Source organism: Mytilus trossulus, chromosome 8 (genome assembly GCF_036588685.1).
Source record: "Mytilus trossulus isolate FHL-02 chromosome 8, PNRI_Mtr1.1.1.hap1, whole genome shotgun sequence".
In the NCBI taxonomy this organism is placed as follows: domain Eukaryota; kingdom Metazoa; phylum Mollusca; class Bivalvia; order Mytilida; family Mytilidae; genus Mytilus; species Mytilus trossulus.
The window spans coordinates 11,228,575-11,255,891 of record NC_086380.1 but is presented as its reverse complement, the minus strand read 5'-3'; the positions used below and the strand labels follow the sequence as shown (position 1 = coordinate 11,255,891).

Sequence of the window (27,317 nt, the reverse complement as noted above, 5' to 3'; positions counted from 1 at the left end):
ATCTGATATTTTGTTTAATCTCAATTTGATTTTTCAATTATGACCCCGCCCCCCGCCCCCAAATTATATATACTACATCTACACTGTGAACGCTGTGGATAGAAAACTTGGAATTGATAGTACATAGCAAAAAAAATGTAATTTCGCATATATTTGTGTTCATATATAACATGTTAAATGAAGAAAAACATGGAATTAATTGAAATTGTTTTAAAAAAAAATCACTGAATATGGAAAAAAAAGGGGGACTAAAAAATTGTCCTGACCCTAAGTAAATTGAATCGCTTGTAAATTCACTTGTCTATTGTTCTAGGTACCGTAGTGGTTTTCTATATGCTAGGTGGAAGATATATAGGATTTCCGATTTATCTATTCCGTGTTTCAGAGTTGGCATGGAATGAACGACTTCCAGCTTTTCGTAATGCCCAGTTTTATGGACGATAACTCTAATCATCACTACGATAACAGAAACAGCCCACTAAGTACATAGTTTCTTGTAAAATACACGAGCAGCTAAAAAGATGTCATCGCAAAGTATACCCGTGAAAAAGGCAGATATGCATGTTCCAGCTATGGAAGAAGTTGCGAAAGGTGAAATATAATGAAAATGTTCATTTCAGATACGTTTTCACTAAGGTCAAAATATAGTACGTGTTATGTGTAGGTTGAAAACATGTGTATTTATGCACTTTAAGAAGTTGAGAATAGACCGATCGGACATTTAGAAAATTCTTTCAATACATTTGTAAGCTTACTCTTTCTGGTGTCCTTTGCTATTACAGGCGTTTGTCATGGACCCCCTTTTTCTACCTCCCTATTTTTGAAAGCACAAAAAATATAAAATATATATGGGTCAATGCGGTAAGCGCCTGTTCTGCATATTGTTCATAAATAACAAGGCCATTTTGTATGATAAAAAATAAGTAGGACTATGCTCTACTCTGGAAATAAAGCTCTTTTTTTTCTTTCAACTGTCGCATTACATATAGTTGCAGCTTAGGGTGGAACAAACAATTTTTTTTCTCAGATTATAAAACAAATTATTTTTTTCTCCAAAACTGGAAACACTTTTTTTTCCAAAAAAAACATAGCCCCCCCCCCCCCCACCCACCCACCCAAGAAAATCAAATGGTTGCTGCCTTACACTTCTTTAGATTTTGCTAATAATTTCAGGGCAGGTAGACTTTGATCTAATGAATAAATTGTCCTTCACCTTTTTGTCTGATTTTCTCTAAATGCTTTAGTTTTTGAGATATAAGTTAAAGAACTGCAGTTTACCCTATGTTTTATTTTTAGCCATGGCTGCCATGTCTCTGAGGAAAATGGAAATAAAACATAAACTGTATTCTAGATTTAACAAAATAATCATTTTTCTTAAGTTTGGTTTAATTTGGTTCAAAAGTTTCAAAGGAGAAGATTATTTAAAGTTAGAAAAAATGATAAACATATTGTGTCAAATTGTCATTAAAGGGCAATAACTCCTTAAGGGGTCAATTGTACTTGATGAATACTTATCTTTTTTTTGTAGTATTGACTGATGGTTTAGAGAAGAATTTCTCAACAGTCAGTGTGAATGTTGTGGATTGTCCTGATCTGACACAGAAACCTTATGGGCTTTCAGCACCAGGTAAATCTTTATGATACATAGACTCATCAATAACAAACACTAAAAGATTTATGATAACCAGTTAAATCTCCATAATACATATGATCATTAATAACAAACCAAGACACTGTATGGTCTATAATCACCAGTTAAATCTTCATGTTACATAGACTCATCAATAACAACCCAAAATTTACAAGAAAATAAAAGCAATCAATAGAGATTGTAAGTTGGATTGATCATTTGAAACTTGTTTTGGAAAAATAATCCATGGGTAAGACTAACCTAAGAAATGATGAGATAAATGTGGTTTAAACTGTTTTCTGGTCTGCCATAATTACAAGGTAATTTGATGTATCAGATTCAGCAATAGCAAAAACAGTGCAATTGTGTAATTTAAGATGAAAGTTGTAAAGTTTCAATTTTCTATATATTTTATTAAAACATTTTTGAACAGGTTTGAATGGAAACCCTAGGCTTGCTGACATTGGTGGACCTCCCTATCTGACACCATTGCCACAACTTAACAAGGTACACACATAATAACATTATAACATACATGTGACAGAGTTGTCTTGTAACAACTAGAGAGTTGAAAATTTTCAGCTGGAGTTTGTGCCTCAAAACTGGATACTTTTTATAAACATTTATTGACGTTTTTCATTGTCAGTTTATGGATTTGTATCACGATAGGTACACTTTCCCAATTTCAGCATTACCATTGAGGAGGCTCACGGGTATAAGATTTTCAGAAAAAAAATAAACATTTTTTTTTCATTACAAATTTTATTTATTACCTTTAGATTTTGTTACTTTATCATATGGCACAAAAATCATTCCATGCAATCAATTTGTGAGGGCCCCATGTGACTTTTAAAATGTAGATATCATTGAAAAAGCTTCAAAAGAGGAACGAAAGATACCAAAGGGACAGTCAAACTCATGATTATCTTCCTTTGGTGTATACATGCCATATTTTGGCAATAAAATTAAAATATCTTTTTTAACTCATAGGTGACCTATATTTTTTATTGTTGATTTTGAATAAGCTGTACTTAAACTAAATAACTGTAAAATTTAAGCGATTTCTGTAATTTAGTTGTTTTTTTTTCTCGATATTCAGCTTTTTCCCCTATTAATTCAAAAGAAAAAAAGGACATTTTTCGTAGGCAGATTGTGAGCATAAATGAACGGTGACCCCATTTTTTTTTATTTCATTTTTCTATTAAGTATAAGATAAAGTTCATATATAGAAAAATATAGCGAAATCCTATATTAAGTAAAAAAAAAAAGATTTAGACCCACGGTTCCCCTTAATGCATTATTATTCTCTTAATATATAATGCTTAAATTATTTCCATAAAGTGCTTTAAAATCAGTTTCATGAGAAATAATGTCCTTGTACCTTGACATAACCTATTTACAAAGGCTGTAAGGTCATGATGACCTTTGACAGATATCTACCCAAAACAACAATGTACAATATGAAATCATGCATTTCTGAATTGTTGGAATTGCATATTGTGTACCTGTGATAAAAAAAAATCTGTTTTCCAAATTTACACATTTTTATCAATTAAATTGCTTCAATTTGTAAGAATAATGTGAACTGTTTATGTTTTCAGATCTATACATTTACTCAGATTGCTGAGTTGGTAGAATAATCTGAACTGTTTATGTTTTCAGATCTATACATTTACTCAGATTGCTGAGTTGGTAGAATAATCTGAACTGTTTATGTTTTCAGATCTATACATTTACTCAGATTGCTGAGTTGGTAGAATAATCTGAACTGTTTATGTTTTCAGATCTATACATTTACTCAGATTGCTGAGTTGGTAGAATAATCTGAACTGTTTATGTTTTCAGGTCTATACATTTACTCAGATTGCTGAGTTGGTAGAATAATCTGAACTGTTTATGTTTTCAGGTCTATACATTTACTCAGATTGCTGAGTTGGTAGAATAATCTGAACTGTTTATGTTTTCAGATCTATACATTTACTCAGATTGCTGAGTTGGTAGAATAATCTGAACTGTTTATGTTTTCAGATCTATACATTTACTCAGATTGCTGAGTTGGTAGAATAATCTGAACTGTTTATGTTTTCAGATCTATACATTTACTCAGATTGCTGAGTTGGTAGAATAATCTGAACTGTTTATGTTTTCAGATCTATACATTTACTCAGATTGCTGAGTTGGTAGAATAATCTGAACTGTTTATGTTTTCAGGTCTATACATTTACTCAGATTGCTGAGTTGGTAGAATAATCTGAACTGTTTATGTTTTCAGATCTATACATTTACTCAGATTGCTGAGTTGGTAGAATAATGTGAACTGTTTATGTTTTCAGGTCTATACATTTACTCAGATTGCTGAGTTGGTAGAATAATCTGAACTGTTTATGTTTTCAGATCTATACATTTACTCAGATTGCTGAGTTGGTAGAATAATCTGAACTGTTTATGTTTTCAGATCTATACATTTACTCAGATTGCTGAGTTGGTAGAATAATCTGAACTGTTTATGTTTTCAGGTCTATACATTTACTCAGATTGCTGAGTTGGTAGAATAATCTGAACTGTTTATGTTTTCAGATCTATACATTTACTCAGATTGCTGAGTTGGTAGAATAATCTGAACTGTTTATGTTTTCAGATCTATACATTTACTCAGATTGCTGAGTTGGTAGAATAATCTGAACTGTTTATGTTTTCAGATCTATACATTTACTCAGATTGCTGAGTTGGTAGAATAATCTGAACTGTTTATGTTTTCAGATCTATACATTTACTCAGATTGCTGAGTTGGTAGAATAATCTGAACTGTTTATGTTTTCAGGTCTATACATTTACTCAGATTGCTGAGTTGGTAGAATAATCTGAACTGTTTATGTTTTCAGATCTATACATTTACTCAGATTGCTGAGTTGGTAGAATAATCTGAACTGTTTATGTTTTCAGATCTATACATTTACTCAGATTGCTGAGTTGGTAGAATAATGTGAACTGTTTATGTTTTCAGATCTATACATTTACTCAGATTGCTGAGTTGGTAGAATAATGTGAACTGTTTATGTTTTCAGATCTATACATTTACTCAGATTGCTGAGTTGGTAGAATAATCTGAACTGTTTATGTTTTCAGATCTATACATTTACTCAGATTGCTGAGTTGGTAGAATAATCTGAACTGTTTATGTTTTCAGGTCTATACATTTACTCAGATTGCTGAGTTGGTAGAATAATCTGAACTGTTTATGTTTTCAGATCTATACATTTACTCAGATTGCTGAGTTGGTAGAATAATGTGAACTGTTTATGTTTTCAGATCTATACATTTACTCAGATTGCTGAGTTGGTAGAATAATCTGAACTGTTTATGTTTTCAGATCTATACATTTACTCAGATTGCTGAGTTGGTAGAATAATCTGAACTGTTTATGTTTTCAGGTCTATACATTTACTCAGATTGCTGAGTTGGTAGAATAATCTGAACTGTTTATGTTTTCAGATCTATACATTTACTCAGATTGCTGAGTTGGTAGAATAATCTGAACTGTTTATGTTTTCAGATCTATACATTTACTCAGATTGCTGAGTTGGTAGAATAATGTGAACTGTTTATGTTTTCAGGTCTATACATTTACTCAGATTGCTGAGTTGGTAGAATAATCTGAACTGTTTATGTTTTCAGATCTATACATTTACTCAGATTGCTGAGTTGGTAGAATAATCTGAACTGTTTATGTTTTCAGGTCTATACATTTACTCAGATTGCTGAGTTGGTAGAATAATCTGAACTGTTTATGTTTTCAGATCTATACATTTACTCAGATTGCTGAGTTGGTAGAATAATCTGAACTGTTTAAGTTTTCAGGTCTATACATTTACTCAGATTGCTGAGTTGGTAGAATAATCTGAACTGTTTAAGTTTTCAGATCTATACATTTACTCAGATTGCTGAGTTGGTAGAATAATCTGAACTGTTTAAGTTTTCAGGTCTATACATTTACTCAGATTGCTGAGTTGGTAGAATAATCTGAACTGTTTATGTTTTCAGATCTATACATTTACTCAGATTGCTGAGTTGGTAGAATAATCTGAACTGTTTATGTTTTCAGGTCTATACATTTACTCAGATTGCTGAGTTGGTAGAATAATCTGAACTGTTTATGTTTTCAGATCTATACATTTACTCAGATTGCTGAGTTGGTAGAATAATCTGAACTGTTTATGTTTTCAGGTCTATACATTTACTCAGATTGCTGAGTTGGTAGAATAATCTGAACTGTTTATGTTTTCAGATCTATACATTTACTCAGATTGCTGAGTTGGTAGAATAATCTGAACTGTTTATGTTTTCAGGTCTATACATTTACTCAGATTGCTGAGTTGGTAGAATAATCTGAACTGTTTATGTTTTCAGATCTATACATTTACTCAGATTGCTGAGTTGGTAGAATAATCTGAACTGTTTATGTTTTCAGATCTATACATTTACTCAGATTGCTGAGTTGGTAGAATAATCTGAACTGTTTATGTTTTCAGATCTATACATTTACTCAGATTGCTGAGTTGGTAGAATAATCTGAACTGTTTAAGTTTTCAGGTCTATACATTTACTCAGATTGCTGAGTTGGTAGAATAATCTGAACTGTTTAAGTTTTCAGGTCTATACATTTACTCAGATTGCTGAGTTGGTAGAATAATGTGAACTGTTTATGTTTTCAGATCTATACATTTACTCAGATTGCTGAGTTGGTAGAATAATCTGAACTGTTTATGTTTTCAGATCTATACATTTACTCAGATTGCTGAGTTGGTAGAATAATCTGAACTGTTTATGTTTTCAGATCTATACATTTACTCAGATTGCTGAGTTGGTAGAATAATCTGAACTGTTATATAGGTCTATACATTTACTCAGATTACTGAGTTGGTAGAATAATCTGAATTCTGAACTGTTTATGTTTATAGGTCTATACATTTACTCAGATTACTGAGTTTGTAGAATAATCTGAATTCTGAACTGTTTATGTTTATAGGTCTATACATTTACTCAGATTACTGAGTTTGTAGAATAATCTGAATTCTGAACTGTTTATGTTTATAGGTCTATACATTTACTCAGATTTCTGAGTTGGTAGATTTACCTGGAGCATTTATGATTGGAGCAGGAGCAGGGCCTCATAGACATATTGGATGTTGTTGTGAGGTGAGTAGGAAAGTTTAGCTTTAGTTTTGATCCTTATGGTGTACTCAGTAATCAGATCTTCAACTCTTGTATTATGATTTTAATTTTCAACTTTTTGTAGTTTTTTGTTTCACACAAAGTTCAAGATCATCATTCAACACTGGACCTACCCCCATTAAATATAGTTGTAATGTTAAAAATTTCATTGTAAAAAAATATGCTTGGATGATGGACACATTTAAGTAGGAAACAACAAATAATAATTAAATGATTTGTAGATAACCTTTTTTACTCTTTGTTTCATTATCATTTTGTATACATGACTTTACTTTATAGATTTTCTTTTGAAATTGATTAATGTTTTTAAAGAAAAACTCAAGTTTAAAAAATATTATAATAATTAATGGCATGACTATGTTTTTGATACTACAACATAATTTAGAAGAAGTAAAAATGCCAACAAAAAATTCCCAATGGCAAGTTCTATTACTAAGCCACGAAGATGAGTCAAGTAATAGCAAAGATATACCAACTCCAACAATCATTCAATCAAATGTACGCCTGTTTTAAAACATAAAATTATATTTTTAGCTAATTAATGATGTAAAGTTGGACAAGTCTGGAAATGTTGCTGTTATGAATTCACACATTGCCAAAGTTAGCACAGAGGTATGATTAGAAAATCTGAAATGTGCTGTAAATTCAGAAATTATTCAATCTAATTAAAATTAAATTCTTTAATTGCTCCTGTTCTGATATGTCGTGCATCAAGCCTTGATGCGCGACATATCAGAACAGGAGCAATTAAAGGATTTTTTTTTTATTAGATTGGAAATTATTGCAATGTTTTTATTATTGCAAAAACTGTGACAAGGTTAAAAATGCAATAATATAAAATAAAATTCACGATGAATTATAGAGGATTTTTCTCAACATCGCAAAAATTAAAATAACATTTTAGTCTCAAATGATGAAATCGCAATAATAAGGCATGCAATAATTTCTGAATTTAAAGTAACACCCTATACTCCTGTCTTTATATTTTAAGCAGCAGATTTTTAATAAAACCAAAAAGATAACAGTATATGGTTGTTGTCATATCATTGAATTGAATTCCAGGGGTAAACTTAGAAATTGAAACCAGCAAACCAAAAAACTGTTCATTTTGGTAAACTAACAGAAAAAGAAAAAGAAAAAAATAAGCAGTATCATTATTGGTCCATGTTTGTGTTGTATGTTTTGTCAATAACCTTAAAATATTTTTTTTATTATTTTTTTTTCTTTGAAAGGATGGAGGGTGTATCCAAGAGACACTGACCAAAAATGAATTTTCTTTGATGGGAAATTTTTTATGTTGTGATGGTAACCCAGGAAAGGTTTGTAGTGGTTTCATAAGTCATACAATACACATAAATATATACAAGATAGTATTTGGTGTCGTCTATTGAAGCTAGTGTGGTGACTAAAATAAAGTTGACCACCAATCAAAACTATTTCATGAATAATTCATGATATAAACACAGAAACAGTTCATATTAATTGTTCTTTGCTGCAATATAAATTTATAACAGTTAATAAATCATTTGTTGTAGGCCAATGCACAGCAATGCAAATAGACTTGAAAAGAAAAGATGAAGATAATACAGACAAGAAAATCAAAACTCATATGTTGAAGAGAATGACAAAATAATGGCTAAAAAACAAAACAGGTCAATTTTGAATTACCGGTAGAACTAATTGTGATAGGCTGAAATAATTTAAACGTATAGATCAGATGTCAGCCAATTATCCATAAAACTATGTTCCTTACACTGTTGTCATTCATAAACATGTTTTACCTGACATGATTGTGTTTCTTTTTAGGTGATAGAAGTAAAGGCTAGTAAGAGAACTGGAGAAGAAAACTTTATGTCATGTATTAGAAAGGTCCTGGGCAGTTATTATGGAACCAAACCTGTGGCACTAGGGGGCGTCTTTCTGGTGGAGAAGGGGAAAGCTAACCTCCATATTATGGTATTTGTATATAGAATTATGCACTTTTTTCAATCTCTGTCCAAGTTTTCTGTATATATAAGCTTTGCATGTTTTGGGTTATGGACCTTTACAAATTAGCAAAAAAAAATCAGTGCCTTCATTCTGTAAATTAAGTTTGCCCCCAACCAAATGTTATGAAACTTATACACAATACTCATTACTATAAAACACAGATCAAGTTTGAGTTTCAGTGGCATCACAGTTCTCTAGTTATGTCCCTTTGTAACTCTAATGTATATGCAAGGAGGGGCATAATTTTTCCCCATTTACTGTGGATTCATTTTTTTCATGGATTCAGTAAACATTGCAACTTCTTGAATATTTTATGTCAAAGTCTGCATACAAGCCTATGGACCATTTGTATTTTGTTTTACATTTAAATTCATGGTTCATCTTTACCCATGAAATTCACAAAAATTGATATCAAACGAATAATAATGAATCCACAGTATTCTTTAAACATTGAGACCTACTTTACTACAATTTTGAATTTCCTCCTGACACCTTAAAAGGCCTTTTTTCATCTTAGGATTTGTAAATCATATCTGTTTGGCTCATGTACTATTCAATAAATTGAATCCTTTTTGGTTTTTTTCAGCCTGATTTTTCTAAAACACCACTGACTACTCAAGAGCAAGTTGGTAAATGGCTGAAGTTTTATGAAATGGACAGTCCATTAGTTTGTCTTGGAGAACTTGTGTCACATGACCCAGTAAGTATTTATCATCCTAGTCACAGCAATAATTTAAGAGAATCATTATCACATGATCTATTAAGTGATGAAAAAATAAACAGTGCTGGAACTTGATCTTCACGAATTTACAAAATATCACTAAAATCATAGTTGTGTTCTATTAACTTACAATGATTCAATGAGGCCAAAATAAAAATATGGTTTGTTTCCCCTCGCCCGACCGACTCAGAGAAATCCCGCCGACTCAAAAGTTTTTATTCCGTTTTTTTGCAACATTTTTTTTTTATTTCTGGAAATTTTTCGGGGTTGTTTCCGGTGCCGATGATCATTTTATGGTGACCAAAAATCAGCGGTATTGTTTTTGAATTTCAAACATCCTGTATTATTTTGTACACATTCCGATCACGTGATCGACTGGTTTATTTATCCGAGAGATCGTTAATTCGCCCAACGATGTCAAATATCGTAGGAACCAGTTCAATAAATGATCAAAATGGCGCCATTTGCAAAACTTTTTCTGCCAAATTAACATTTCCTTCCTCCCAATTTTTCGCTTTTAAAAGATACCGAAACTTAAGAAAGGAATGGACAGAGACATTTAATGCATGTCTCAGGTGCTGAAAAGTTCATTTCTAAAAAATATAAGGGAAGTGTTACCCCCTTCTCTGACAACGTGGTCTCGACCATTGATTGAACCATCTATGACTATATCATTACTTTTTCGCATTTACTACCGAACTGTCAAACCTGCATTGTTTGAAGGAGGCAACCCTGTTATCAAGGGATTCATTATAAGCCCGTATATTACGATTACTTGTCCATCCGTGGCTCTTTTTCAAATGGATAAGGGAATAAGACAAAACGAAAATTTTGTGTAGATATATATGAAATATCGATATTTGTCAACCAATCATCAATATAAATTGTTTAAATATTGCTTTAAATTTAATGTAAACAGAGGATGGCTTGGATTAGGAATAGTATTTAATGCTAAAAAGGCCACAAATGTAAACAGGAAGTTGTGTCAGCCTGTAAGGGAGATAATTTGGGAGGGAAAGACCTAAAAGAAGTATTGTCAAATCTTGAAATTAACAAAAAGAAAATGTACAACACTACCTTTTTGAATGTGACCTGTATTCAGATGAAAGAGACAAATTATTTCATCAAATATACTTCATAACAGGACAAATTCCAACAGATCTAGATAATTTATTAACAATCAATTTGCCAAATGCAGAAAATATCAATCAACTATTAGCGGAGTACATAGAGGAAACAAACCGTTTTAGTGGATAATTTGATACAAATTTCTTTAAATTTTTTTATATTTTTAATTTTTCATGCCATTTCAATAACCTAATAAACCATTTTTTAAATTTATTTCACTTCATACAATAATTCTATAATATTTTTAAAGTGCCACCTACAATATATAAGTACAAAGGAGAAACTACATTTGTGATAATTATTTTACAAGAGAGATTACTCTGTCATCACGACAAAGATTGAAGATTGAAGAACTTATCTGGTGGCACGTATTCAATACACCTTATCGCTATTTGTCCACCATTACTGGATATCACACAGTTTCCTGTAAAATTATGACATCATAAAACAAAATAGCTGACGCCACAATGAAAAAGTAATTGTTGTATGCTTCAAAAGTTCAAGCGACAGGGTCAGCCGGGAATAGCGATAAGGTGTATTGTTTATAGAATTATCAAACACAACCTCTAAAAATCAATAACAAACCAACCGCGCGACGCAACAAAGTTACTGAGAATTGTGGAAAATCACGTGCTTACCACAGCGCTATCCAAAAATCCTGGGGAGAACACTGGAATCTGTTTCTCAAATGTAGACAATATGCATCTTTTCCAATGATCTCCAAAAAGATGTTTTCTTTCTATGTAAAGACATTGGGCATGGTTGTCGTTGTTTTAGATGTCACAATAAGAAATTCAGAGGAAAGCAAGAAAATTTGATTTTTATTATTTATTAATTAATATTGGTGATTTCCTCAATGTCAGAAGCAAAATCTGAGTCCTGAGCTGTCAGAGGGTAAATTGTTTGATGGAACATTCTTCAGGTTGAACAACTACAGTACATGCATATATATATTTAAAACAGTTTGCTACTTAGTAGTCAGACTCACTGTCAAAGAGGGAAAAAAATCACAGTCATGAACAATTCTGAGATACAAATCCAAATAAAATCAAATAAAATTTATGTCAAGTTGACACCTGACACAGAGAGCTACAAACATTTAGACAATTTAACACGTACATTTAAGTTGCTACAGATGGCTATATATGCCAGACATACACATAATCGATTTGTTTTGCTCTGTTGGATATAAAAAAAAATATCAAGATATAAAAAAAAAAAAAAAAACCTACCTACCTACCCACCTACAAAAATGTGGGTAGGGGTTTGGGGAAACATACATTCTTTTAATTGTGGCCTGATGAATTTAGAATTTTTCCAGAACCATAAAAGTTTTAAGTTCTTTTATTAAAAGACTTTAACCTTTAAAACTAATTGTAGCCTCACAATTATTAGCACTTAAAACAATGCAGTTAACAATTCAAAATGGATGCAATGTGTCCCCCTCAGTGCTCACATGTCTTTGATTGATTTAACTTATGCAAATGCTTTCTCATTTAGGATGTACTGTAGTTTGTTAAATTTATGTCATTGTGACTTTGATATGTATTTTTGAAAAAGAAATTTGAACTGGAACATTAACACTTGATGTGTAAATCATACTAAAGTGACTTGTAACATTCTTGTAATTTCTTGTTTCAGGGTATGGATTTACGAGTTGAACATTTCCATTGTTATAGTGAACATGGTCAGGGTGGACATTACCATAATGACACAACACCAAATGAAGTAGAATACCGTGGATATTTTATACTAGCAGACTACGTATACCGGGTAGATCAACCTCCTCAGTCAACAGAATTAGCACGATAATGACTTGGCTTAGAATACTGTGGATTCATTTATTTTCGTGGGTGTCAATTTTCGAGGATTGAGGAAAACTTGCATATTCATGGATATTTTATTTCGTGGTTTTGTCAATCTGTGCACACAAAGTCATAGAAAATTTGTGATTCATGGTTCTCTTGTACCCACGAAACCCACGAAAATTGGTATCCAACAAATAATAATGAATCCACAGTAGTCATGTTATTTTATAGTGAAACCTTGTTATAGTACAAATAAACTTTGTTAATGTTGCTGTCAAGAAGTTTTGTGAGAAGTAGAAGACCAGAAGTTTTATTAGACCTCAATAGCTTTACGCATTTCATTATTATCCTGTATTTTGAAGGAGATATATTGTGATTAAAAGTTGGTTTATCTGTCTATGCATTGATCTGTTCCACTTTTAAATATGTGTGATAGTCAAGGTAGTTAAACACTCACTAGAAGTAGTAGTATCTGCAAAAGCTCTAGAATTTTATCTAAGAATTTTTAGAAACTTTCACTTAACCTTACTTGTATGATTTACTTTAATCTTGGGACTTTTTTAAACCCTTGTTAGAATTTGTTTAAGCATTTGTCAGACTCTGACCCATATAATGCCATAGTGCACTGCTCATTTTGTTTTTTGAATCTTTATCTTATGGGATTTATTTTTAGCAAATCACATATTTTTTCACTGGTTACTATAAGGTGTGTTGGGCATCATTTTGTGAGCTTTGCTGGCAGTACTTCTTGTTGTTATTAGGATTTAAGGATTAGGTCACATTCTGTAAAAATTCTTTTATTGGAATATGATATTTATTTTAATTTGTATTATAAGGTGCAATACCTGCATATTTTTTTTTCAAATCTTTTACAAGTCCTTTTACAGTTTTTAGAAATTTATTATTAGTTAGTGAAATATATGAAATGTGTTGATATTATATTAGGGAGATAAAGCAGCATATAGTAGCATATTTTATTTCATTAAACTTTTTTTAAAGAACCCTTAAAGCAATGTGATGATGACATCAAAGGCTCTATAACACGGGTTTACTGTTTTTTTGCAATAGTTTGTCTCATAAAGTGATAATCATGGTATTAAAATTGACAAGTTTTATATTTAAATAAATTCATGTGTATATTTATACAATTGTTAGAAACTGTAATTGTTTTTGATTTTGATAAAGATTTTATGATCTTTTTTTCTCATCTCTTGTTTTAGCCATTACATAAAAGTACTTTTGCTACTGTTGAAAAAATTAACCTTGACACCATTTCCTTTATATTCCATCTTAATAGATAGAAAAAAGTTTATGTGGTATGAGTGTCAATAACACAACTTTCCATCCAAGTTACAATGTGTGCAAGTTAACAATTACAGGTCTAAGTATGACCTTCAACACAGAGCCTTGGCCCCGATAGAAAACTGACAAAAAAACCAACATACAGTAACCAATGAATCATGAAAAGGAGGTCAAGGTCAGATCATATCTACCAAACAGAGATATACACCTTAAAACCATTCCATACACCAACTATAGTTGATGTATTGCTTAAAGAATCAAAGCACTTATAAATAACATTGACCAATGAACCATGAAAATAAGGTCAAGGTTAGGTTATACCTGCCAGACTGATATTTATCCATTACAATCATTACTTACGCCAAATATAGTTGACCAATTGCTTATAGTACTTGAAAAATAGTCCAAACACAAAACCTTAAAATTATCCATTGAACCATGAAAATGAGACCAAGGACAGATGAAAACTGCCAAACTGACAGGAATCCATTACAGTCATTCCATACACAACATTTTTTCAAGCAGTTACTGAACTATGAAGGTCAAGGACATTGGACTTTTGACACAAAAGCTTTCTGCATTCAAGATATGAAGCATACAGATCTTCTACCTTCTGAAATATATAGCTTTAAACAAATAGTGTATGCAGAGCTGCTGCTGGATAGTAATACCTATTGCACAGAAGAGACAAAAACCAATACATTGTTGGCCCAGCTGGTGGAAATACCACACCCTTATCTCCCTTTTTAGACTTGGTACAGGCAAAGAAAATATTGTAATTAAACCAACTGAAACTAGATATGGTTACTTGTGCAGTACTGCATGTTGGAACTTTGATCTTGATTGAAATATATCTCAAATGACCAGAATAAACATGTTATACAATGGAGAATGTTTGAAATAGAAAGAACTAGTAAAATGATGGCAACATACTCTCAACATATCTTTATAACAGAAAGGAGTGATCACACTGAAATATGATATTATGTTGATAGTCCTAAATATAAAGCTTTCAGGCAACTTTTACATAAACTTAACATTAACCAAGAAAACTAAACATTGACCAATGAACCATGAAATAAGGTCACAGTCAGATGAACAATGCCAGGCAGACATGTACAGCTAACAATTCTCCCATCAACAAATATAGTTGACCTAATGCTTACAGTTTAAGAAAAACAGACCAAAACACAAAAACTTAACACTGAGCAATGAACTGTGAAAATGAGGTCATGGTCAAATAAAACCTGGCCAACAGAAATGTAATCATAACATATTTCAATACACCAAATATAGTTTACCTATTGCATATAGTATAAGAAAAAGAGACTAAAAAAGACTAAAAATTCAAAAACTTAACTTTAACCACTGAACCATGAAAATGATGTCAAGGTTTGAAGACATCTGACAGATAGACATGAACACCTTACAAACATTTTATATACCAAATATAGACTTTTTGCATACAGTACAAGAACAAAACAGACCAAAACACAAAAACTTAACTATAACTACTTTAACCATGAAAATGAGGTCAAGGTCAGATTCACCTTATATATATATATAGTCCTTTCATATGTTGAATATACTAGACCTATAGTTTAAAGTATCTGAAATATGGAATTGACCATCAAAACATAACCTTGTTCACTGATCAATGAAATGAGATCAGGATCTAGTGAAAACTGTCTGACGGGCATGAGGACCTTGCAAGGTACGCACATACCAAATATATTTATCCAATTACTTATAATAAGAGAGAATTAATCTAAACAAAAAATCTTAAATATTTTTTCAAGTTGTCAATGAACCATGAAAATCAGGTCAAAGACATTGAACATGTGACTGAGAGAAATTTTGTAATTTGAGGCATCTATATACAGAGTACAAAGCATCAAGGTCTTCTACCTTCTTTAATATAATGCTTTTAAGAAGTCAGCTAACTCCGCCGCTGCTGGATCACTATCCCTATGTGGAGCTTTTTTTTGTCGCAGGCTCGACAAAAACCAATCCCCAAATAAAGTAATGTTGTCCTCATGTTGAACTGTTACACTTCTGTCCCAATGTATCATTAAAAAGGTCAGAACATGACTAATTTGTAGATAAGGAACAGTTTTTTTTAGTTTTATCTTAATTTTGGTAGACACATTACCTGTATAAAATCTACTTTGAACAAGGATTTCTTATATGGTGTATAAACTAAGTTTGTGATTGTGCGACCTCTAAGGCTTACTATGCATTATTGGTTTTGCTTATTGTTAAAGGTTTTCAGGCATTTAATAGTCTCTTAAATCCACATCACTTGATCCCTTGCAATTAAACCAAATCTTAATTTTAATTTTGTGAAATTGTAGCCAAGATGAAAGCTTCACATTATCTAATTGTCATGATTGTCTGAGAGATAAAGATAAACATTTCTGTGAATATGTAGAAAGTTTGGAAATGTGGATATTGACTTTAATATTTTCATTTTAGAAATTGTGACTTGGGTAGATATTTGTCTACATGGCACTCATACCACATCTTTTTATATTTTTTTCAAAAATTCATTGTTTGAGAATATAAATACTGATAAACCATTGAATAAGGCACAGGTACCACAATTGATAAGTCATTAAAAGCTGGAAATTTTGTAAGGGGTAGAAATAATTCTCATTTAATATAATATCACCATAAAATTGAAATATAAATGAATAAATATTTTATTTCATTTAGAAAATATCATCACCAACAAATTGGTGATTTTAGTTTTATCTTATATAATAACTAAATTGTCACCTTTTTTCACATACATAAACAAGTCAATCTTTGTTCTTGCTAGAAGATAAACAACATTTCCAGTAATAAGTAGAGAGTTATCTCCCTTTTTACTTATTTCTTTCATTAAACTTCTATACCAAAAACATCAATCAAGTTGAAATAGCTGGTGAGATATTGCGTCTAGAATCCTTGCAATGTCATTATTCTTCTTTCTATATACAATTTTCACAACTTATAGATTCTTTTTGATTTCCTCAATAATTAGATCTGGTGTTTCTGGGAATTTATTCTTCCTAGGTGGTCCTTTCTTTACCCCTGTCCATATCAAGGTTGCTGTAAAACAAAAATTATAATAAAAACAATGTAATGAGGATGTTTCTGTTGGGATACATTATAATTCATATCGTCGAAAAATATTGCACAAAATTCTGACACCTAGGCTATATCAGTGCAATAGCATTATTTTATTGCAAAATGAAAAAAACACATTCATTTCAACTTTATGAAGAAAACATTTTCATTTTGAAGCAATGTTGCTTTACATGACATACTGTTAACATAAGATCATTAGCTTTCCTGTTTGAAATTGATTGGTTTTACACTTGTAATTTTTGGGCCCTTTATAGCTTGTTGTTCGGTGTGAGCCAAGGCTTCGTGTTGAAGGCTGACATTGACCTATAACAGGTTTACTTTTATAAATTGTTATTTGGATGGAGAGTTGTCTCATTGGAACTCACACCACATCTTCCTATATCTATAAATTACTATAAAATTGGTGTTTTTACAAGGATGCAACATATATATACTGTATAATTGTTCATATTGAAAGGAGTGTTTGTCCTGTAATTTATCTGTCATCACTTTTGAGGCTGTACACCAAATACAAAGTAATTCTTTCCAGTGGCATTGGACAAATGTATGAATAAAACAATGAGTAATTTCATCATGTTAAAGTATTGACATACAAGAATATCACCTTATAACACAGACCAAATAGGAAGTCATTGTGTTCATGTGTGACAAAAATATTTGGACAAATGAATTATCAGATCAACAAGATCCTAGAAAGTGGGAATATGTGAACATTTACGTTAACCTGGAAACATTTTTGTTACCAATAAACTATAAATCTGCATTTATTTAATGTATCTTTATTTCCAATTATTGAATAAAGCCTCATAATTTTTTATTAAGTTATACAATGTACATTGACATGACTTTTTCGTGACAGGATTATAAATCTATTTAGTATACATGTAAAACGGATGGCACTCAGTTATTCTCAAATAAACCTACCCTTTCCCTCCTTAACCAGAGTAAACTCAAAACTTCCACGGCGAGGTTTGGAAGGATTGAACTCCACTTCCACCTCACCAAAGGTCTGGCGCAAGTCTGCTACTACTGTTTCAGCCCTGCGCTTGAATACTTGTCAAGATTTGCTGAAATTGAAAATAGAAGAATTAGGATTGAAACTTTACAAACTAGAAGATCCAAGAAGGCTCCTTTTGTTAGTCAATGTTAGTAACATGACCATTAGTATCTTAATGATAAATCCATATATATATATATAATCCTTTATACAGCAATAAGGCTATGTGTTCTTCATTCATGTGAAATTGTTTTGATTTTTTTCTAAAAAGAATTACAATTTTGGTGTTGATAGTTATTGACCTCCTTATATTGATGTGCTTTTTTGAACTGCAAGTAATTCAGATGAGTGACCAGTTATCTCTTTCAATTCATAAATATGAGTCAAACAAAGGAAACTAGGGTCATTTGAAAAACAAATTAAAAAAAGGGGGGGGGGGGTGAATCTAATGCAAACTCAAATTAATGTTAGTATCTATGAACACATTTCCTTAAATTTAAACTTTTTACTAGCATTTACTTTAATTTAAGCATCGTTACAATGGATATGTTTCTTATCAAAATTGTACTTAGGTAGCTTATTTCATTTGGGAAGGCAAAAATTAAAAGACAAAAACCTGTTTCATACCAATATTCAACAATGAGTTTGAAACTGATAGCGTCTGTTTCTGTGGCTTTCTTCGATTTTTTCGCCGGACTAGTTTTAACAGTTTCTTTGTTATCAGCAGTTTCTTGTGGCTTTCTTTTCTTAGCAGGCATTTTAGTCTTGTGGTCTCCTTAGACTCCTTTCACTTTTACACCTATCGAGAAGTATGATGAGTCCAAAAGAGTTCCGAACTGGTTTTTAGTCTTTAGAGAGTGTTCGAAAAAGCGCGGGAGAATGTTATTACAAAGGTTTTTAAAAACATGGAGTGGGTTATTGGAATGGAACCGCTTGATCGGGATTGGGATCAATAGATATAAGAATTTCTTAAACGATATCATATAAACTCTGTTTGAAAGTTCATAACCTGTTATAACCACACATTTACTTATATAAATTGCCATGGTGATCAATATATCTTTTACGTTTTTTTTTTTTTTATGCGGATTCAGTTCAATTTAATTTTATGCTCCTCTGCCAAGTTATGTACTGAAATTGACCATGTTGTTTTTTTTATTTTTAATTTTTATAGACATTCAAAAGGGATACAGCGGGTATTTTCTGTACATTCTTTGTTTAAATTCTTTCAAAAAAGAAAGCCAATTATGTTCCCCATGAAACTTATCAATGCATTTGAAATAAATGTTTAAAACATACTAGGAGATTCATATGAAATTAGTATGCATATACAGATGACTCTTAGATGCCTTTCACTGTTTTTTCATAAATCTTTTGGGTTGCTGTCCCATCACAGCAGTATTTCCCTAATCATGTCCCTATTCAATTCCATGTAATTAATAGATCATTAAGTCAGAAAGAGAGAGAGAAAACACGCACTGTATCGAATTGAAATCATTATCGGCCAATGGTTACACAACTGAAACCCAAATGGTATTGTTTACAAATATGTTAAAGCACTTTCCTCATTCGCGAAACTATTATATTGCATCATTGCCTTACCCGTCTAACTCTAAATATTTTAGCCACTTTTGATACATTTTCAATTGATTTAACAATGCGTTTTTGTTAAATGAAACGAATGAATACTCAAAAAGATGTTTATTGTGTCAAAATTTTATTTAGCATGGTCCGTATTTAACTACGTGTAAGTTTCTGTGGGTGCATCTGGCTTTGTCAAATTCACACCTGAAAAAGAAACAATAAAACTTGAGATAGGCATGGAATATGAATTAAATTTTGTGTTATAGTGTATTCTGCAAAATTTAATGCAAACCAGATCGCGCAACTGTTTATCACGCACTACGAATGCAAAATCGTAATCTACCCCTGTGGATGTATCGAAATGTGATAAATTAAAGAAGATTTGAAAAAAGAACTTTAACGTACAAAAGTTTGATGGTGATTACTACACCAAATAAGATTAATCAATTTCACAATTTAAATTTTTTTTAAACGATGATAACTTTGTTTAATATGTCAAAACATGTTTTTGTTTTCATCTGACAATTTTCCAACTGTAAAATAGTGATATAAGGCAGCAACCATTTGATTTTCGGGGGGGGGGGGGGGGGGGGGGCTATGTTTTTTTGTTTTGGAAAACAAAGTTTGTTTCCAGGTTTCGGTGAAAAAAATAATTTGTTTTGGACCCTTAGAAAAAAAAATGTTTGTTTCACCCTCAGCTGCCACTATAAGTAATGCTAAAATTGAAAGAAAAAAAATTGTTTTCGGTTTGTCGCTAAACAAAGTGATTGTTCTTCGCGAAAAAAAAAGTTTGCACAGAAAAAAACCCAATCCCCCCCCCCCCCCAGAAAATCAAATGGTTGCTGCCTAAATATAACGTACAAGTTTATGTATGTTGCCTTATTAGAGCCACATAACTGGAACGACCTTTCCAATAAACAGTTGTGGTGAAACAAATCCAGACAGAAGATATCATACGCCACTTGTAATCCATCTTGTGTGGGAACTGTTTGTAGGTCAGTGATGGTCGAACTTGTTGGACATGGTCCAGAGTGGACAGCATGTAGTCTTGGGTGGTCACAAGTTGCTATATTTAAAGCACACCTGGAAGTAAATCATATGTAAACATTTTCAAAGTATAAAGACACAAAAGTTTATAGATTTGAAATTGGTTGTAAACCAACCGTATATAACTCTTGTAAAAACCATAGACGCCAAATGTTACTGTAACTTATGTTTCGTGGGCTGTAATTATCTTTCGTTTTGCCACGATGATGTCTTTTTTGGATTTCATGTCTCCTTGTTTTCTTCTCCCTTTTTGTTAAAAGAAAATTGTATATAAAATTTATTCATTCAGTGTATAAAATTGAGAATGGAAATGGGGAATGTGTCAAAGAGACAACAACCCGACCACAGAATAGACAACAACAGAACGTCACCAACTGTTACCATTTAACTTTTGAACCTGATGCAATTGTAAGCACCTGTCCGAGGTAAGAACACTGATGTTCTCATGGTTCTGTAGTTGTAGTTTGTTGATGTGGTTCATAGGTGTTTCTCGTTCCTTTTTTTATATATAGATTAGACCGTTGATGTTCCCTTTTGAATGGTTTTACACTAGTAATTTTGGTGGCCTTTTATAGCTTGCTGTTCGGTTTGAGCCAAGGCTCCGTGTTGAAGACCTTACTTTGACATATAATGGTTTACTTGGATAAATTATGACTTGGATGGAGAGTTGTCTCATTGACACTCATACCACATCTTCTTATAGCTATTTATTGTAGTAAGCTTCTCATTACATTTGGATACATACATGTTGTAGTAAACTTCTCGTAATTATTAAATACGTACATGTTGTAGTACGTTTTGCCGTCCGATCCACATGTTCTAGCCTCGTCACGTGCTCTGCAGTTGATTCTGTCTGCAAGCTCACAATAATATCTCGTCAAGGCTCTGGTATTACAAGGTGATACAAAAACTGAGAAAAAAAGTTATCAGTTATAGTACGTGTTCGTCTTTATATCATTTACATGTTAATGATGCAGGACACAGGCGAGTTATTGTAAGGGGGGACATTGAGTATTTATATTCTTGACCGTCCTTCTGCATGTCCGTCCGTTCGTTCGTCCATATGATCGTTTAGGTGTATGCTGTTTGCCTTTACAACCTCCAATCTTGGGAAGATAACGATAACTTGATTTAGGGTATATAAACCACTTACGTTCAGTTACTGCCAGTAATCCTTTGATACTCGATGTTTATCGATGTCATTTTGTTTAGTTACATATTCCAGCATCGGAATCGGGCTTCTTTTTAACGGAGTTCTACTGTGCGCCTTGCTGTGTGTTTTTTTTTTATTCCACATTGACTAGAGGTACAAAAAAATGTATAGGGAAGGTGGGTAACTCACAAACCATGTTAACCAGCTGCATGTTTGCGCATGTCCCAAGTCAGGCACCTTTAGCCTTCGTTAGTCTTGTGTGATTAAAAAAAAATGGTTTATTCAGTTGCATGCATGTCTTGAAGTTTAGTGTGTATACAATATTGTTTTTTTTTTATCAGCTCAAGACTGCCTTCGAGTGCGGAATTGTATCGCTGCATTGGTCTAAGATCTATATGTGCCCATAACAATGTTCCGCTCATTGTTCGGGTTAACTTTGTTGTCTTCCTTCGGATGTTCAAAAACAAATTTAAATCCAAAAAACAAACCGACACAACATGTGAACCCGTTAATACTGTATTCATGATAAGGACATGCATTAACTTTTTAAGATTCTTTGCTAAATTTTTCACAGAGGGGTAAAATGCAGATAACATGTATTGTTTATAAAGTAAAATGTTTTAACTAACAATTTACTACGTACCTTGGAAGATCAACAAAACTAAAATGGAATCATAATTCATTTCAACATAAATTCCGTGCTCAAAATATCCTTCTGTTTCAAATGATAAGTTATCATAAAGAGAAGAAATAACCTTAGGAATTTGATTTTGTGACCTAGAACTAGGCAACTGGCAGATCATAACAATAGAGGGAACATGTTTTTGAATTCAACAGTATGTATACCTGTTGTTTGACTTCTAGTATTTATAATCAAACTTCGGCATGTTGGCATTTAAGGATTCTTTTGTAAAAGACTATTGACTACATGTTTATATGCATACCAGATTGATCGAATTAGTCATGCAGACCATTACAAAAAGTATAACACCATATAAGATACAACTTCCAGGAGAATTTGAAATTTTCCAAAATACTATTGTTCATTTCAGAGTACTTAATAGGACTACATGTTCATGTTTCGTTTAACAAATCATAATTGATAAGCGCATTCCTTTAATGGTGTTGCAATGACCGCAACGGCTATGGAAAATGTGAAATAAAATGTGTACAATTCGATCCTTTATACACAACATTCCATGGATCTTATGTAAAATCTTTAGATATACATCTCTGAGATAAGGCAGTCGTGATATATTGTCACAAGTTTTTGACATTGGTAGACAAGAGAGTACAGTACACCATTGTAACGATGCTTCGATACATAATCCTTCTTGTGCCTGCCATTTGTAAGTAAAAAATAATATTATTTCAAGAATATATATAAGATAAATGAAGATGCAAAAAAAAATGTCAATGAGACAGCAATGCGACGACTCAAATATCAAAATGACATCTAGAGGTCAAGCGACATATCTTCAGTAACAGCAGGTGTCTATATAAAGCTTTCAAAAAGACCCGAGTGGAAATATACTGACCGACTTTAGAAACGTAACACTAGATTATTTTTGTGTTATTCTTTAATGAATGTGTCCCCGTCAAAAGCGATGACTGCATGTTACAAACGCCAAAATAATTGTCAGAAAGGTCAAGAATTCTGTCTGACATGTTTTGGGTTCTGTTTTACACCTTCTGGTTTTGCATTTGTTCAACCCATTAATTAGTTTTGGCAATTATGCGGTTGGAACTTAGTGGCTTTTACGGTTTTCCTCCAGTCGATTCTTTGGCAATTCAGTTGATGGGAAACATTTATGGCATGAATCTGTACTCTATGGCACTCGGCAATTTGATTAGCAGTTGACGTTGCAGCCGTAAACATGTCTGGCAAATGACGTTGCGTAATCAAATTTTGTTGACGTTTCATTGTCTCTAAACGTTAAATCTGTTCATTGGTGGTCAGCAACACATCTTGTCTACTTGTATCGTTGTCGGAAAGACAGTAAGACGAGTTTCTGAAGTCATACAGTGTGGTTGCAGCATGTTTATGTTTTAACGTTTGCAGTATTCTTAATGGGTAATTCAGTTTTTTGTTTCTCAGTCTTGGCAAAATGGAGATGCGACATTTTTAAACTGGTTTAAGTGAGGCAAAGGATTGGAAGAACTGTTTCACAAAGCAAAACAACTGAAACAATCTTTCATTTCTTTAAGAAATTCGTGCGACTTCAAAAATTCGGTATGTTCAATAACCACAGGTAAGTCAGATTTTGATTTTTTGTACGGAGAAAGAAGTATGATAAGCATGCAAAGTAGTTGTAAGAAAATCAAACAAGATTTGGTAAAAAAAAATCAACAAAATGAGTGTTGTGTTTCTAAAGCCGTTCAGTATAGTTCTTAAAAATTAACCAAACTCTATCACCGATATTCTATGAGCATGATGAACACCAAATTCTATAAAATTACTTTAAAAGTTTTCAACACTCCCTTTAAAAAAGTTTTCCCTTTCGAAAAGTTATATCGTTTTCACAAACAAAGACGACGGGAAAGCACAATTGGTAATTAGTATGATGAAAAAATAGTTTCAATACATACTGTGATAATAAAATACTTGACTAAATGATTTACTGAAAATTTCATTTAGTGCCAATCGTTTTGTAACATTTCGAAATTAAAAAAGATCATTTTCTTTTGACTTTGTTTAACGTTATGTAATCCCTAGATGTTATAGCTGACCATGCATATGGTATGGCTTTGGCTAATTATTGAAGGATGTATTTTGACACATCGTTAATGTCGTATCCTTTCCATTTGGTATTATGTAGATATTTAGAAAGTCCTCATGTTCAATGTCCGTTTTCATCATGTAATTAAATAGATATAATTGTTCTCGCGGTTTGTTCCATTGCTGTTTTGTTGTTTATTTGGTAGTAGCTGTAAACATTTATGGTAGGACGCCAGAAGTTACCAGAGGTGGATTTTAGGGGGAGGTGTGCTTTTGTGAGGACAACTGTTTGGTTTATTATATAGGGAATCATTGAAGCATGACTTGAGCAGGTCCCCTCTTAGGCAGTCAGACAGTAAACATTTCTGAATCCGCCAATGGTTACATTAAAACAAGTATAGGTTAATACTGATAAAAGAGGGTGATTCTTGCATGAGTTGGAATTCATTTGTTTCATAATATGATTTGATCTGAATTTTTGACTTCTTACGAGGAAGCTGAAAAAAACATTCCAACACCGACTTTCTACCTATTTATGTCTTCTTTTTTTTTTAGTTTTGATCGTCCTAGCGGAGGAATATGAGAGAGAAAGAAGAGGTTATCGTTGTGCAATGTTTCTTGGACATCATTGTTTTGGTGAACCATATGATCCCCAGTGCGGATCTAACAACATGACTTATTATAATAAGTGAGTTTTACAATACGTATTATAATAGAAACAGAATATTAATTAATTAAGTGTATATAGGAAACTTCAATATAATTCAATAAACATTGTATTGTACACTAACAGAGCAATTCCAGTCAAATGAATCTCTAAACTACCAACGAACGAAAGTCATTCCTAGTGTATTGTATAAGGTATATTGTGATTAAAACTGTAAAGTGTTTGATTTGCATGTTAAAGTAGGCGTTGAACATACTTTAGAATTTTGTCTCTTTCTTACAGATGCGACTTCGCCAAAAATCATTGCCGAGTAAGAACCATTCATCTAGCTCACAATGGCACCTGTCACGGAGAAAGTCAAGAAGGCACTCTAACCCACGGAGAATGGATCGTACTCCAGTATACATGTGAAATGCTGTTGCTGAAAGGATGTCCCGACGATATTGCTGAGATATGTGCTTCAAACGGAAAGACATACAATAATGAGTATGACAAAAACACTATTTACACTGCACTTTAGAATACCATTCAAAATCAAAATAATTTAAGAACCAAGTAAAATTTAGTTTTTTTTCTAATCGAACGAGTTTAGAGTTAGCATCTGTTGTTTTTTTTTGCGATTGACAAGCACTCGATCGAACGATGTAAAACCGAGCTCCTTAGCCTTTCTTTTGACCTATTTTGGTTGGCTATTGCGGGTAATAAAAAATTATAGATCAGTGACAAATATTTCATTGTAGATAAATAAGAACAGTATATTGCCTTCTCTAATCGTATATGAATGGAAAAAAGTTTTGGAAATATTTTAAACTTTAAATAATTACTCAGGGATTCCTGATATCCACAAGGCCAGTGGCAAATATAACATGTCATATCAATATTTCATGAATTTTCTTAACAGTGAAACTTCTATTAAACGAATTTTCTACTATAAATCAGATTTAAGGCATTTAAAGATTCAAGTTGAATTGTCCTTTAAAGCATGGAAATAATACAGTATACAGTAAGGACATTGTCACTCATGACAGTTCTTTCTATTCCTTCCTACGATAGTACAAGTGATTTTTTTTTCGGTATTCGAGCGATCTCCTGTCCTATTCAAGGTTAATGTTCTGGTTTAAAATATGTTATTTGTTTGATGAAAAGTGGTTTGTGGTCATACCAACTTGAACCTTATAGTACATATAATAGAAAAGAAAAGGATACCTATACATGACTCAAAATTAGTACATGTACAACAACAAAAAATCATTTAAAGCAATGTTCATTATGAAGAGAAGAATTTTTAATAAAATGCGTATACTTACAACTTACAACTCCCGTTAGCGCCATGTGTCGCATAGGGCGCGAATCATGGAAGCCTTCCATCTGAGTCTATGCGTATACCTAATAAGATTTAAGAGCAAAAATTCGCTATTTCATCAACATAGAAATGTGATAGTACAAGCGGCATACATGGTTTCATATTACATGCAAACATTCTAGTTGTTGACTAACTTTTTTTCAACAGTATAAAACAATAATAACGTAAGATTAAAACAAATGGTCCGAGACCACCATTGTCGTCCCTTGATTTTTTCGTTGTTCACAAATATAGTCCCTAGTGTTGACAGTGGGTTACTTGCCATTAATTTTTATACCTCTTCCAAATTTATTTCTCCATGTTTAATGCCTCAAATTGCAAGTAGGGGGATAAAATTACACTGTAAAAAAATTTGGGTCCAGAATTTTAAAGGAAAGTAGTGATTTGGTCCAGCTGAAAAAGGTTGAAAATGAGCACTTCGGAAGCTGTCAAAAGATTTCAAGACGCCCTAAACATAAAATTGTCCATATTTTGAGTTAGAGGCGATGAAGTTTTCTATAATTTTGATATAATTTGTCCCAAAAGTAGTACAACACACTGTAAAAGTTTCCATGAGAAAGCGCAGGTGGGATTTTTTTTATTTTCATTTATGTTCTAAAAGAAATGCACTATGAATTAATTGTGTTCTCGGACCAAATGGTGTTAATGGAACTACGCTATAGTTTGTCTTTCTCTAAAGTTAGATGAAATCATGCTTTATTTTATACATTGCAGATGTGAATATGAACTACAAAGATGTATGCACCCAGAGCTTACCATTCTTAAGAGGGAGGCTTGTCTAGCTTAGGTATCATCTAACTTAATAAAAACGTTTAAAACATTGTTTTCAAATGTATTTTTATATC

The 27,317-nt window shown here is 32.2% G+C and overlaps 4 protein-coding genes across 4 annotated transcripts; 2 read left to right on the top strand and 2 right to left on the bottom strand.

Annotated features, from left to right (window-relative positions):
* Positions 1-391: 391 nt before the first annotated feature.
* On the top strand, positions 392-12,853 carry LOC134728288 (ester hydrolase C11orf54 homolog). Its single transcript, XM_063592838.1, has 9 exons — positions 392-591; positions 1,529-1,627; positions 2,064-2,137; positions 6,725-6,826; positions 7,397-7,474; positions 8,095-8,181; positions 8,669-8,818; positions 9,438-9,551; positions 12,342-12,853. Exons 1-9 carry the CDS (start codon positions 522-524, stop codon positions 12,510-12,512), a joined length of 945 nt encoding a protein of 314 aa, XP_063448908.1. The 5' UTR covers positions 392-521; the 3' UTR covers positions 12,513-12,853.
* Positions 12,854-16,580: 3,727 nt separating this feature from the next.
* On the bottom strand, positions 16,581-18,697 carry LOC134727331 (selenoprotein H-like). The gene is made up of 3 exons (XM_063591710.1): positions 18,556-18,697; positions 17,867-17,995; positions 16,581-16,903 (listed from the first exon to the last, which is right to left on the bottom strand). The coding sequence occupies exons 1-3, from the start codon at positions 18,695-18,697 to the stop codon at positions 16,803-16,805; spliced, it is 372 nt and encodes a 123-aa protein (XP_063447780.1). The 3' UTR covers positions 16,581-16,802.
* A 928-nt stretch (positions 18,698-19,625) lies between these two features.
* Positions 19,626-22,539, bottom strand: LOC134728285 (follistatin-like). The gene is made up of 4 exons (XM_063592835.1): positions 22,367-22,539; positions 21,354-21,480; positions 20,385-20,606; positions 19,626-19,727 (listed from the first exon to the last, which is right to left on the bottom strand). Exons 1-4 carry the CDS (start codon positions 22,524-22,526, stop codon positions 19,661-19,663), a joined length of 576 nt encoding a protein of 191 aa, XP_063448905.1. The 5' UTR covers positions 22,527-22,539; the 3' UTR covers positions 19,626-19,660.
* Positions 22,540-22,935: 396 nt separating this feature from the next.
* LOC134728286 (agrin-like) lies at positions 22,936-27,297 on the top strand. Its single transcript, XM_063592836.1, has 4 exons — positions 22,936-23,072; positions 24,998-25,130; positions 25,392-25,595; positions 27,187-27,297. Exons 1-4 carry the CDS (start codon positions 23,036-23,038, stop codon positions 27,257-27,259), a joined length of 447 nt encoding a protein of 148 aa, XP_063448906.1. The 5' UTR covers positions 22,936-23,035; the 3' UTR covers positions 27,260-27,297.
* The last annotated feature ends 20 nt before the right edge of the window (positions 27,298-27,317 follow it).

Excerpts from the sequence above, each read along its gene's own strand:
- LOC134727331 (XM_063591710.1), bottom strand. The coding sequence starts at position 18,697 with ATGCCTGCTAAGAAAAGAAAGCCACAAGAAACTGCTGATAACAAAGAA. Across the intron at positions 17,996-18,555 it reads TGAATATTGGTATGAAACAG|TATTCAAGCGCAGGGCTGAA; the intron begins GTTTTTGTCTTT and ends AATCTTGACAAG. Across the intron at positions 16,904-17,866 it reads TCTGGTTAAGGAGGGAAAGG|CAACCTTGATATGGACAGGG; the intron begins GTAGGTTTATTT and ends TTTGTTTTACAG.
- LOC134728288 (XM_063592838.1), top strand. The coding sequence starts at position 522 with ATGTCATCGCAAAGTATACCCGTGAAAAAGGCAGATATGCATGTTCCA. Across the intron at positions 7,475-8,094 it reads TTGCCAAAGTTAGCACAGAG|GATGGAGGGTGTATCCAAGA; the intron begins GTATGATTAGAA and ends TTTCTTTGAAAG. Across the intron at positions 8,182-8,668 it reads GTGATGGTAACCCAGGAAAG|GTGATAGAAGTAAAGGCTAG; the intron begins GTTTGTAGTGGT and ends GTTTCTTTTTAG.
- LOC134728286 (XM_063592836.1), top strand. The coding sequence starts at position 23,036 with ATGCTTCGATACATAATCCTTCTTGTGCCTGCCATTT. Across the intron at positions 23,073-24,997 it reads CCTTCTTGTGCCTGCCATTT|TTTTGATCGTCCTAGCGGAG; the intron begins GTAAGTAAAAAA and ends TTTTTTTTTTAG. Across the intron at positions 25,596-27,186 it reads GGAAAGACATACAATAATGA|ATGTGAATATGAACTACAAA; the intron begins GTATGACAAAAA and ends TATACATTGCAG.
- LOC134728285 (XM_063592835.1), bottom strand. The coding sequence starts at position 22,526 with ATGATCTGCCAGTTGCCTAGTTCTAGGTCACAAAATCAAATTCCTAAG. Across the intron at positions 21,481-22,366 it reads AGTTTTGTTGATCTTCCAAG|TTTTTGTATCACCTTGTAAT; the intron begins GTACGTAGTAAA and ends TTTTTTTCTCAG. Across the intron at positions 20,607-21,353 it reads GGCAAAACGTACTACAACAT|GTGTGCTTTAAATATAGCAA; the intron begins GTACGTATTTAA and ends ATTTACTTCCAG.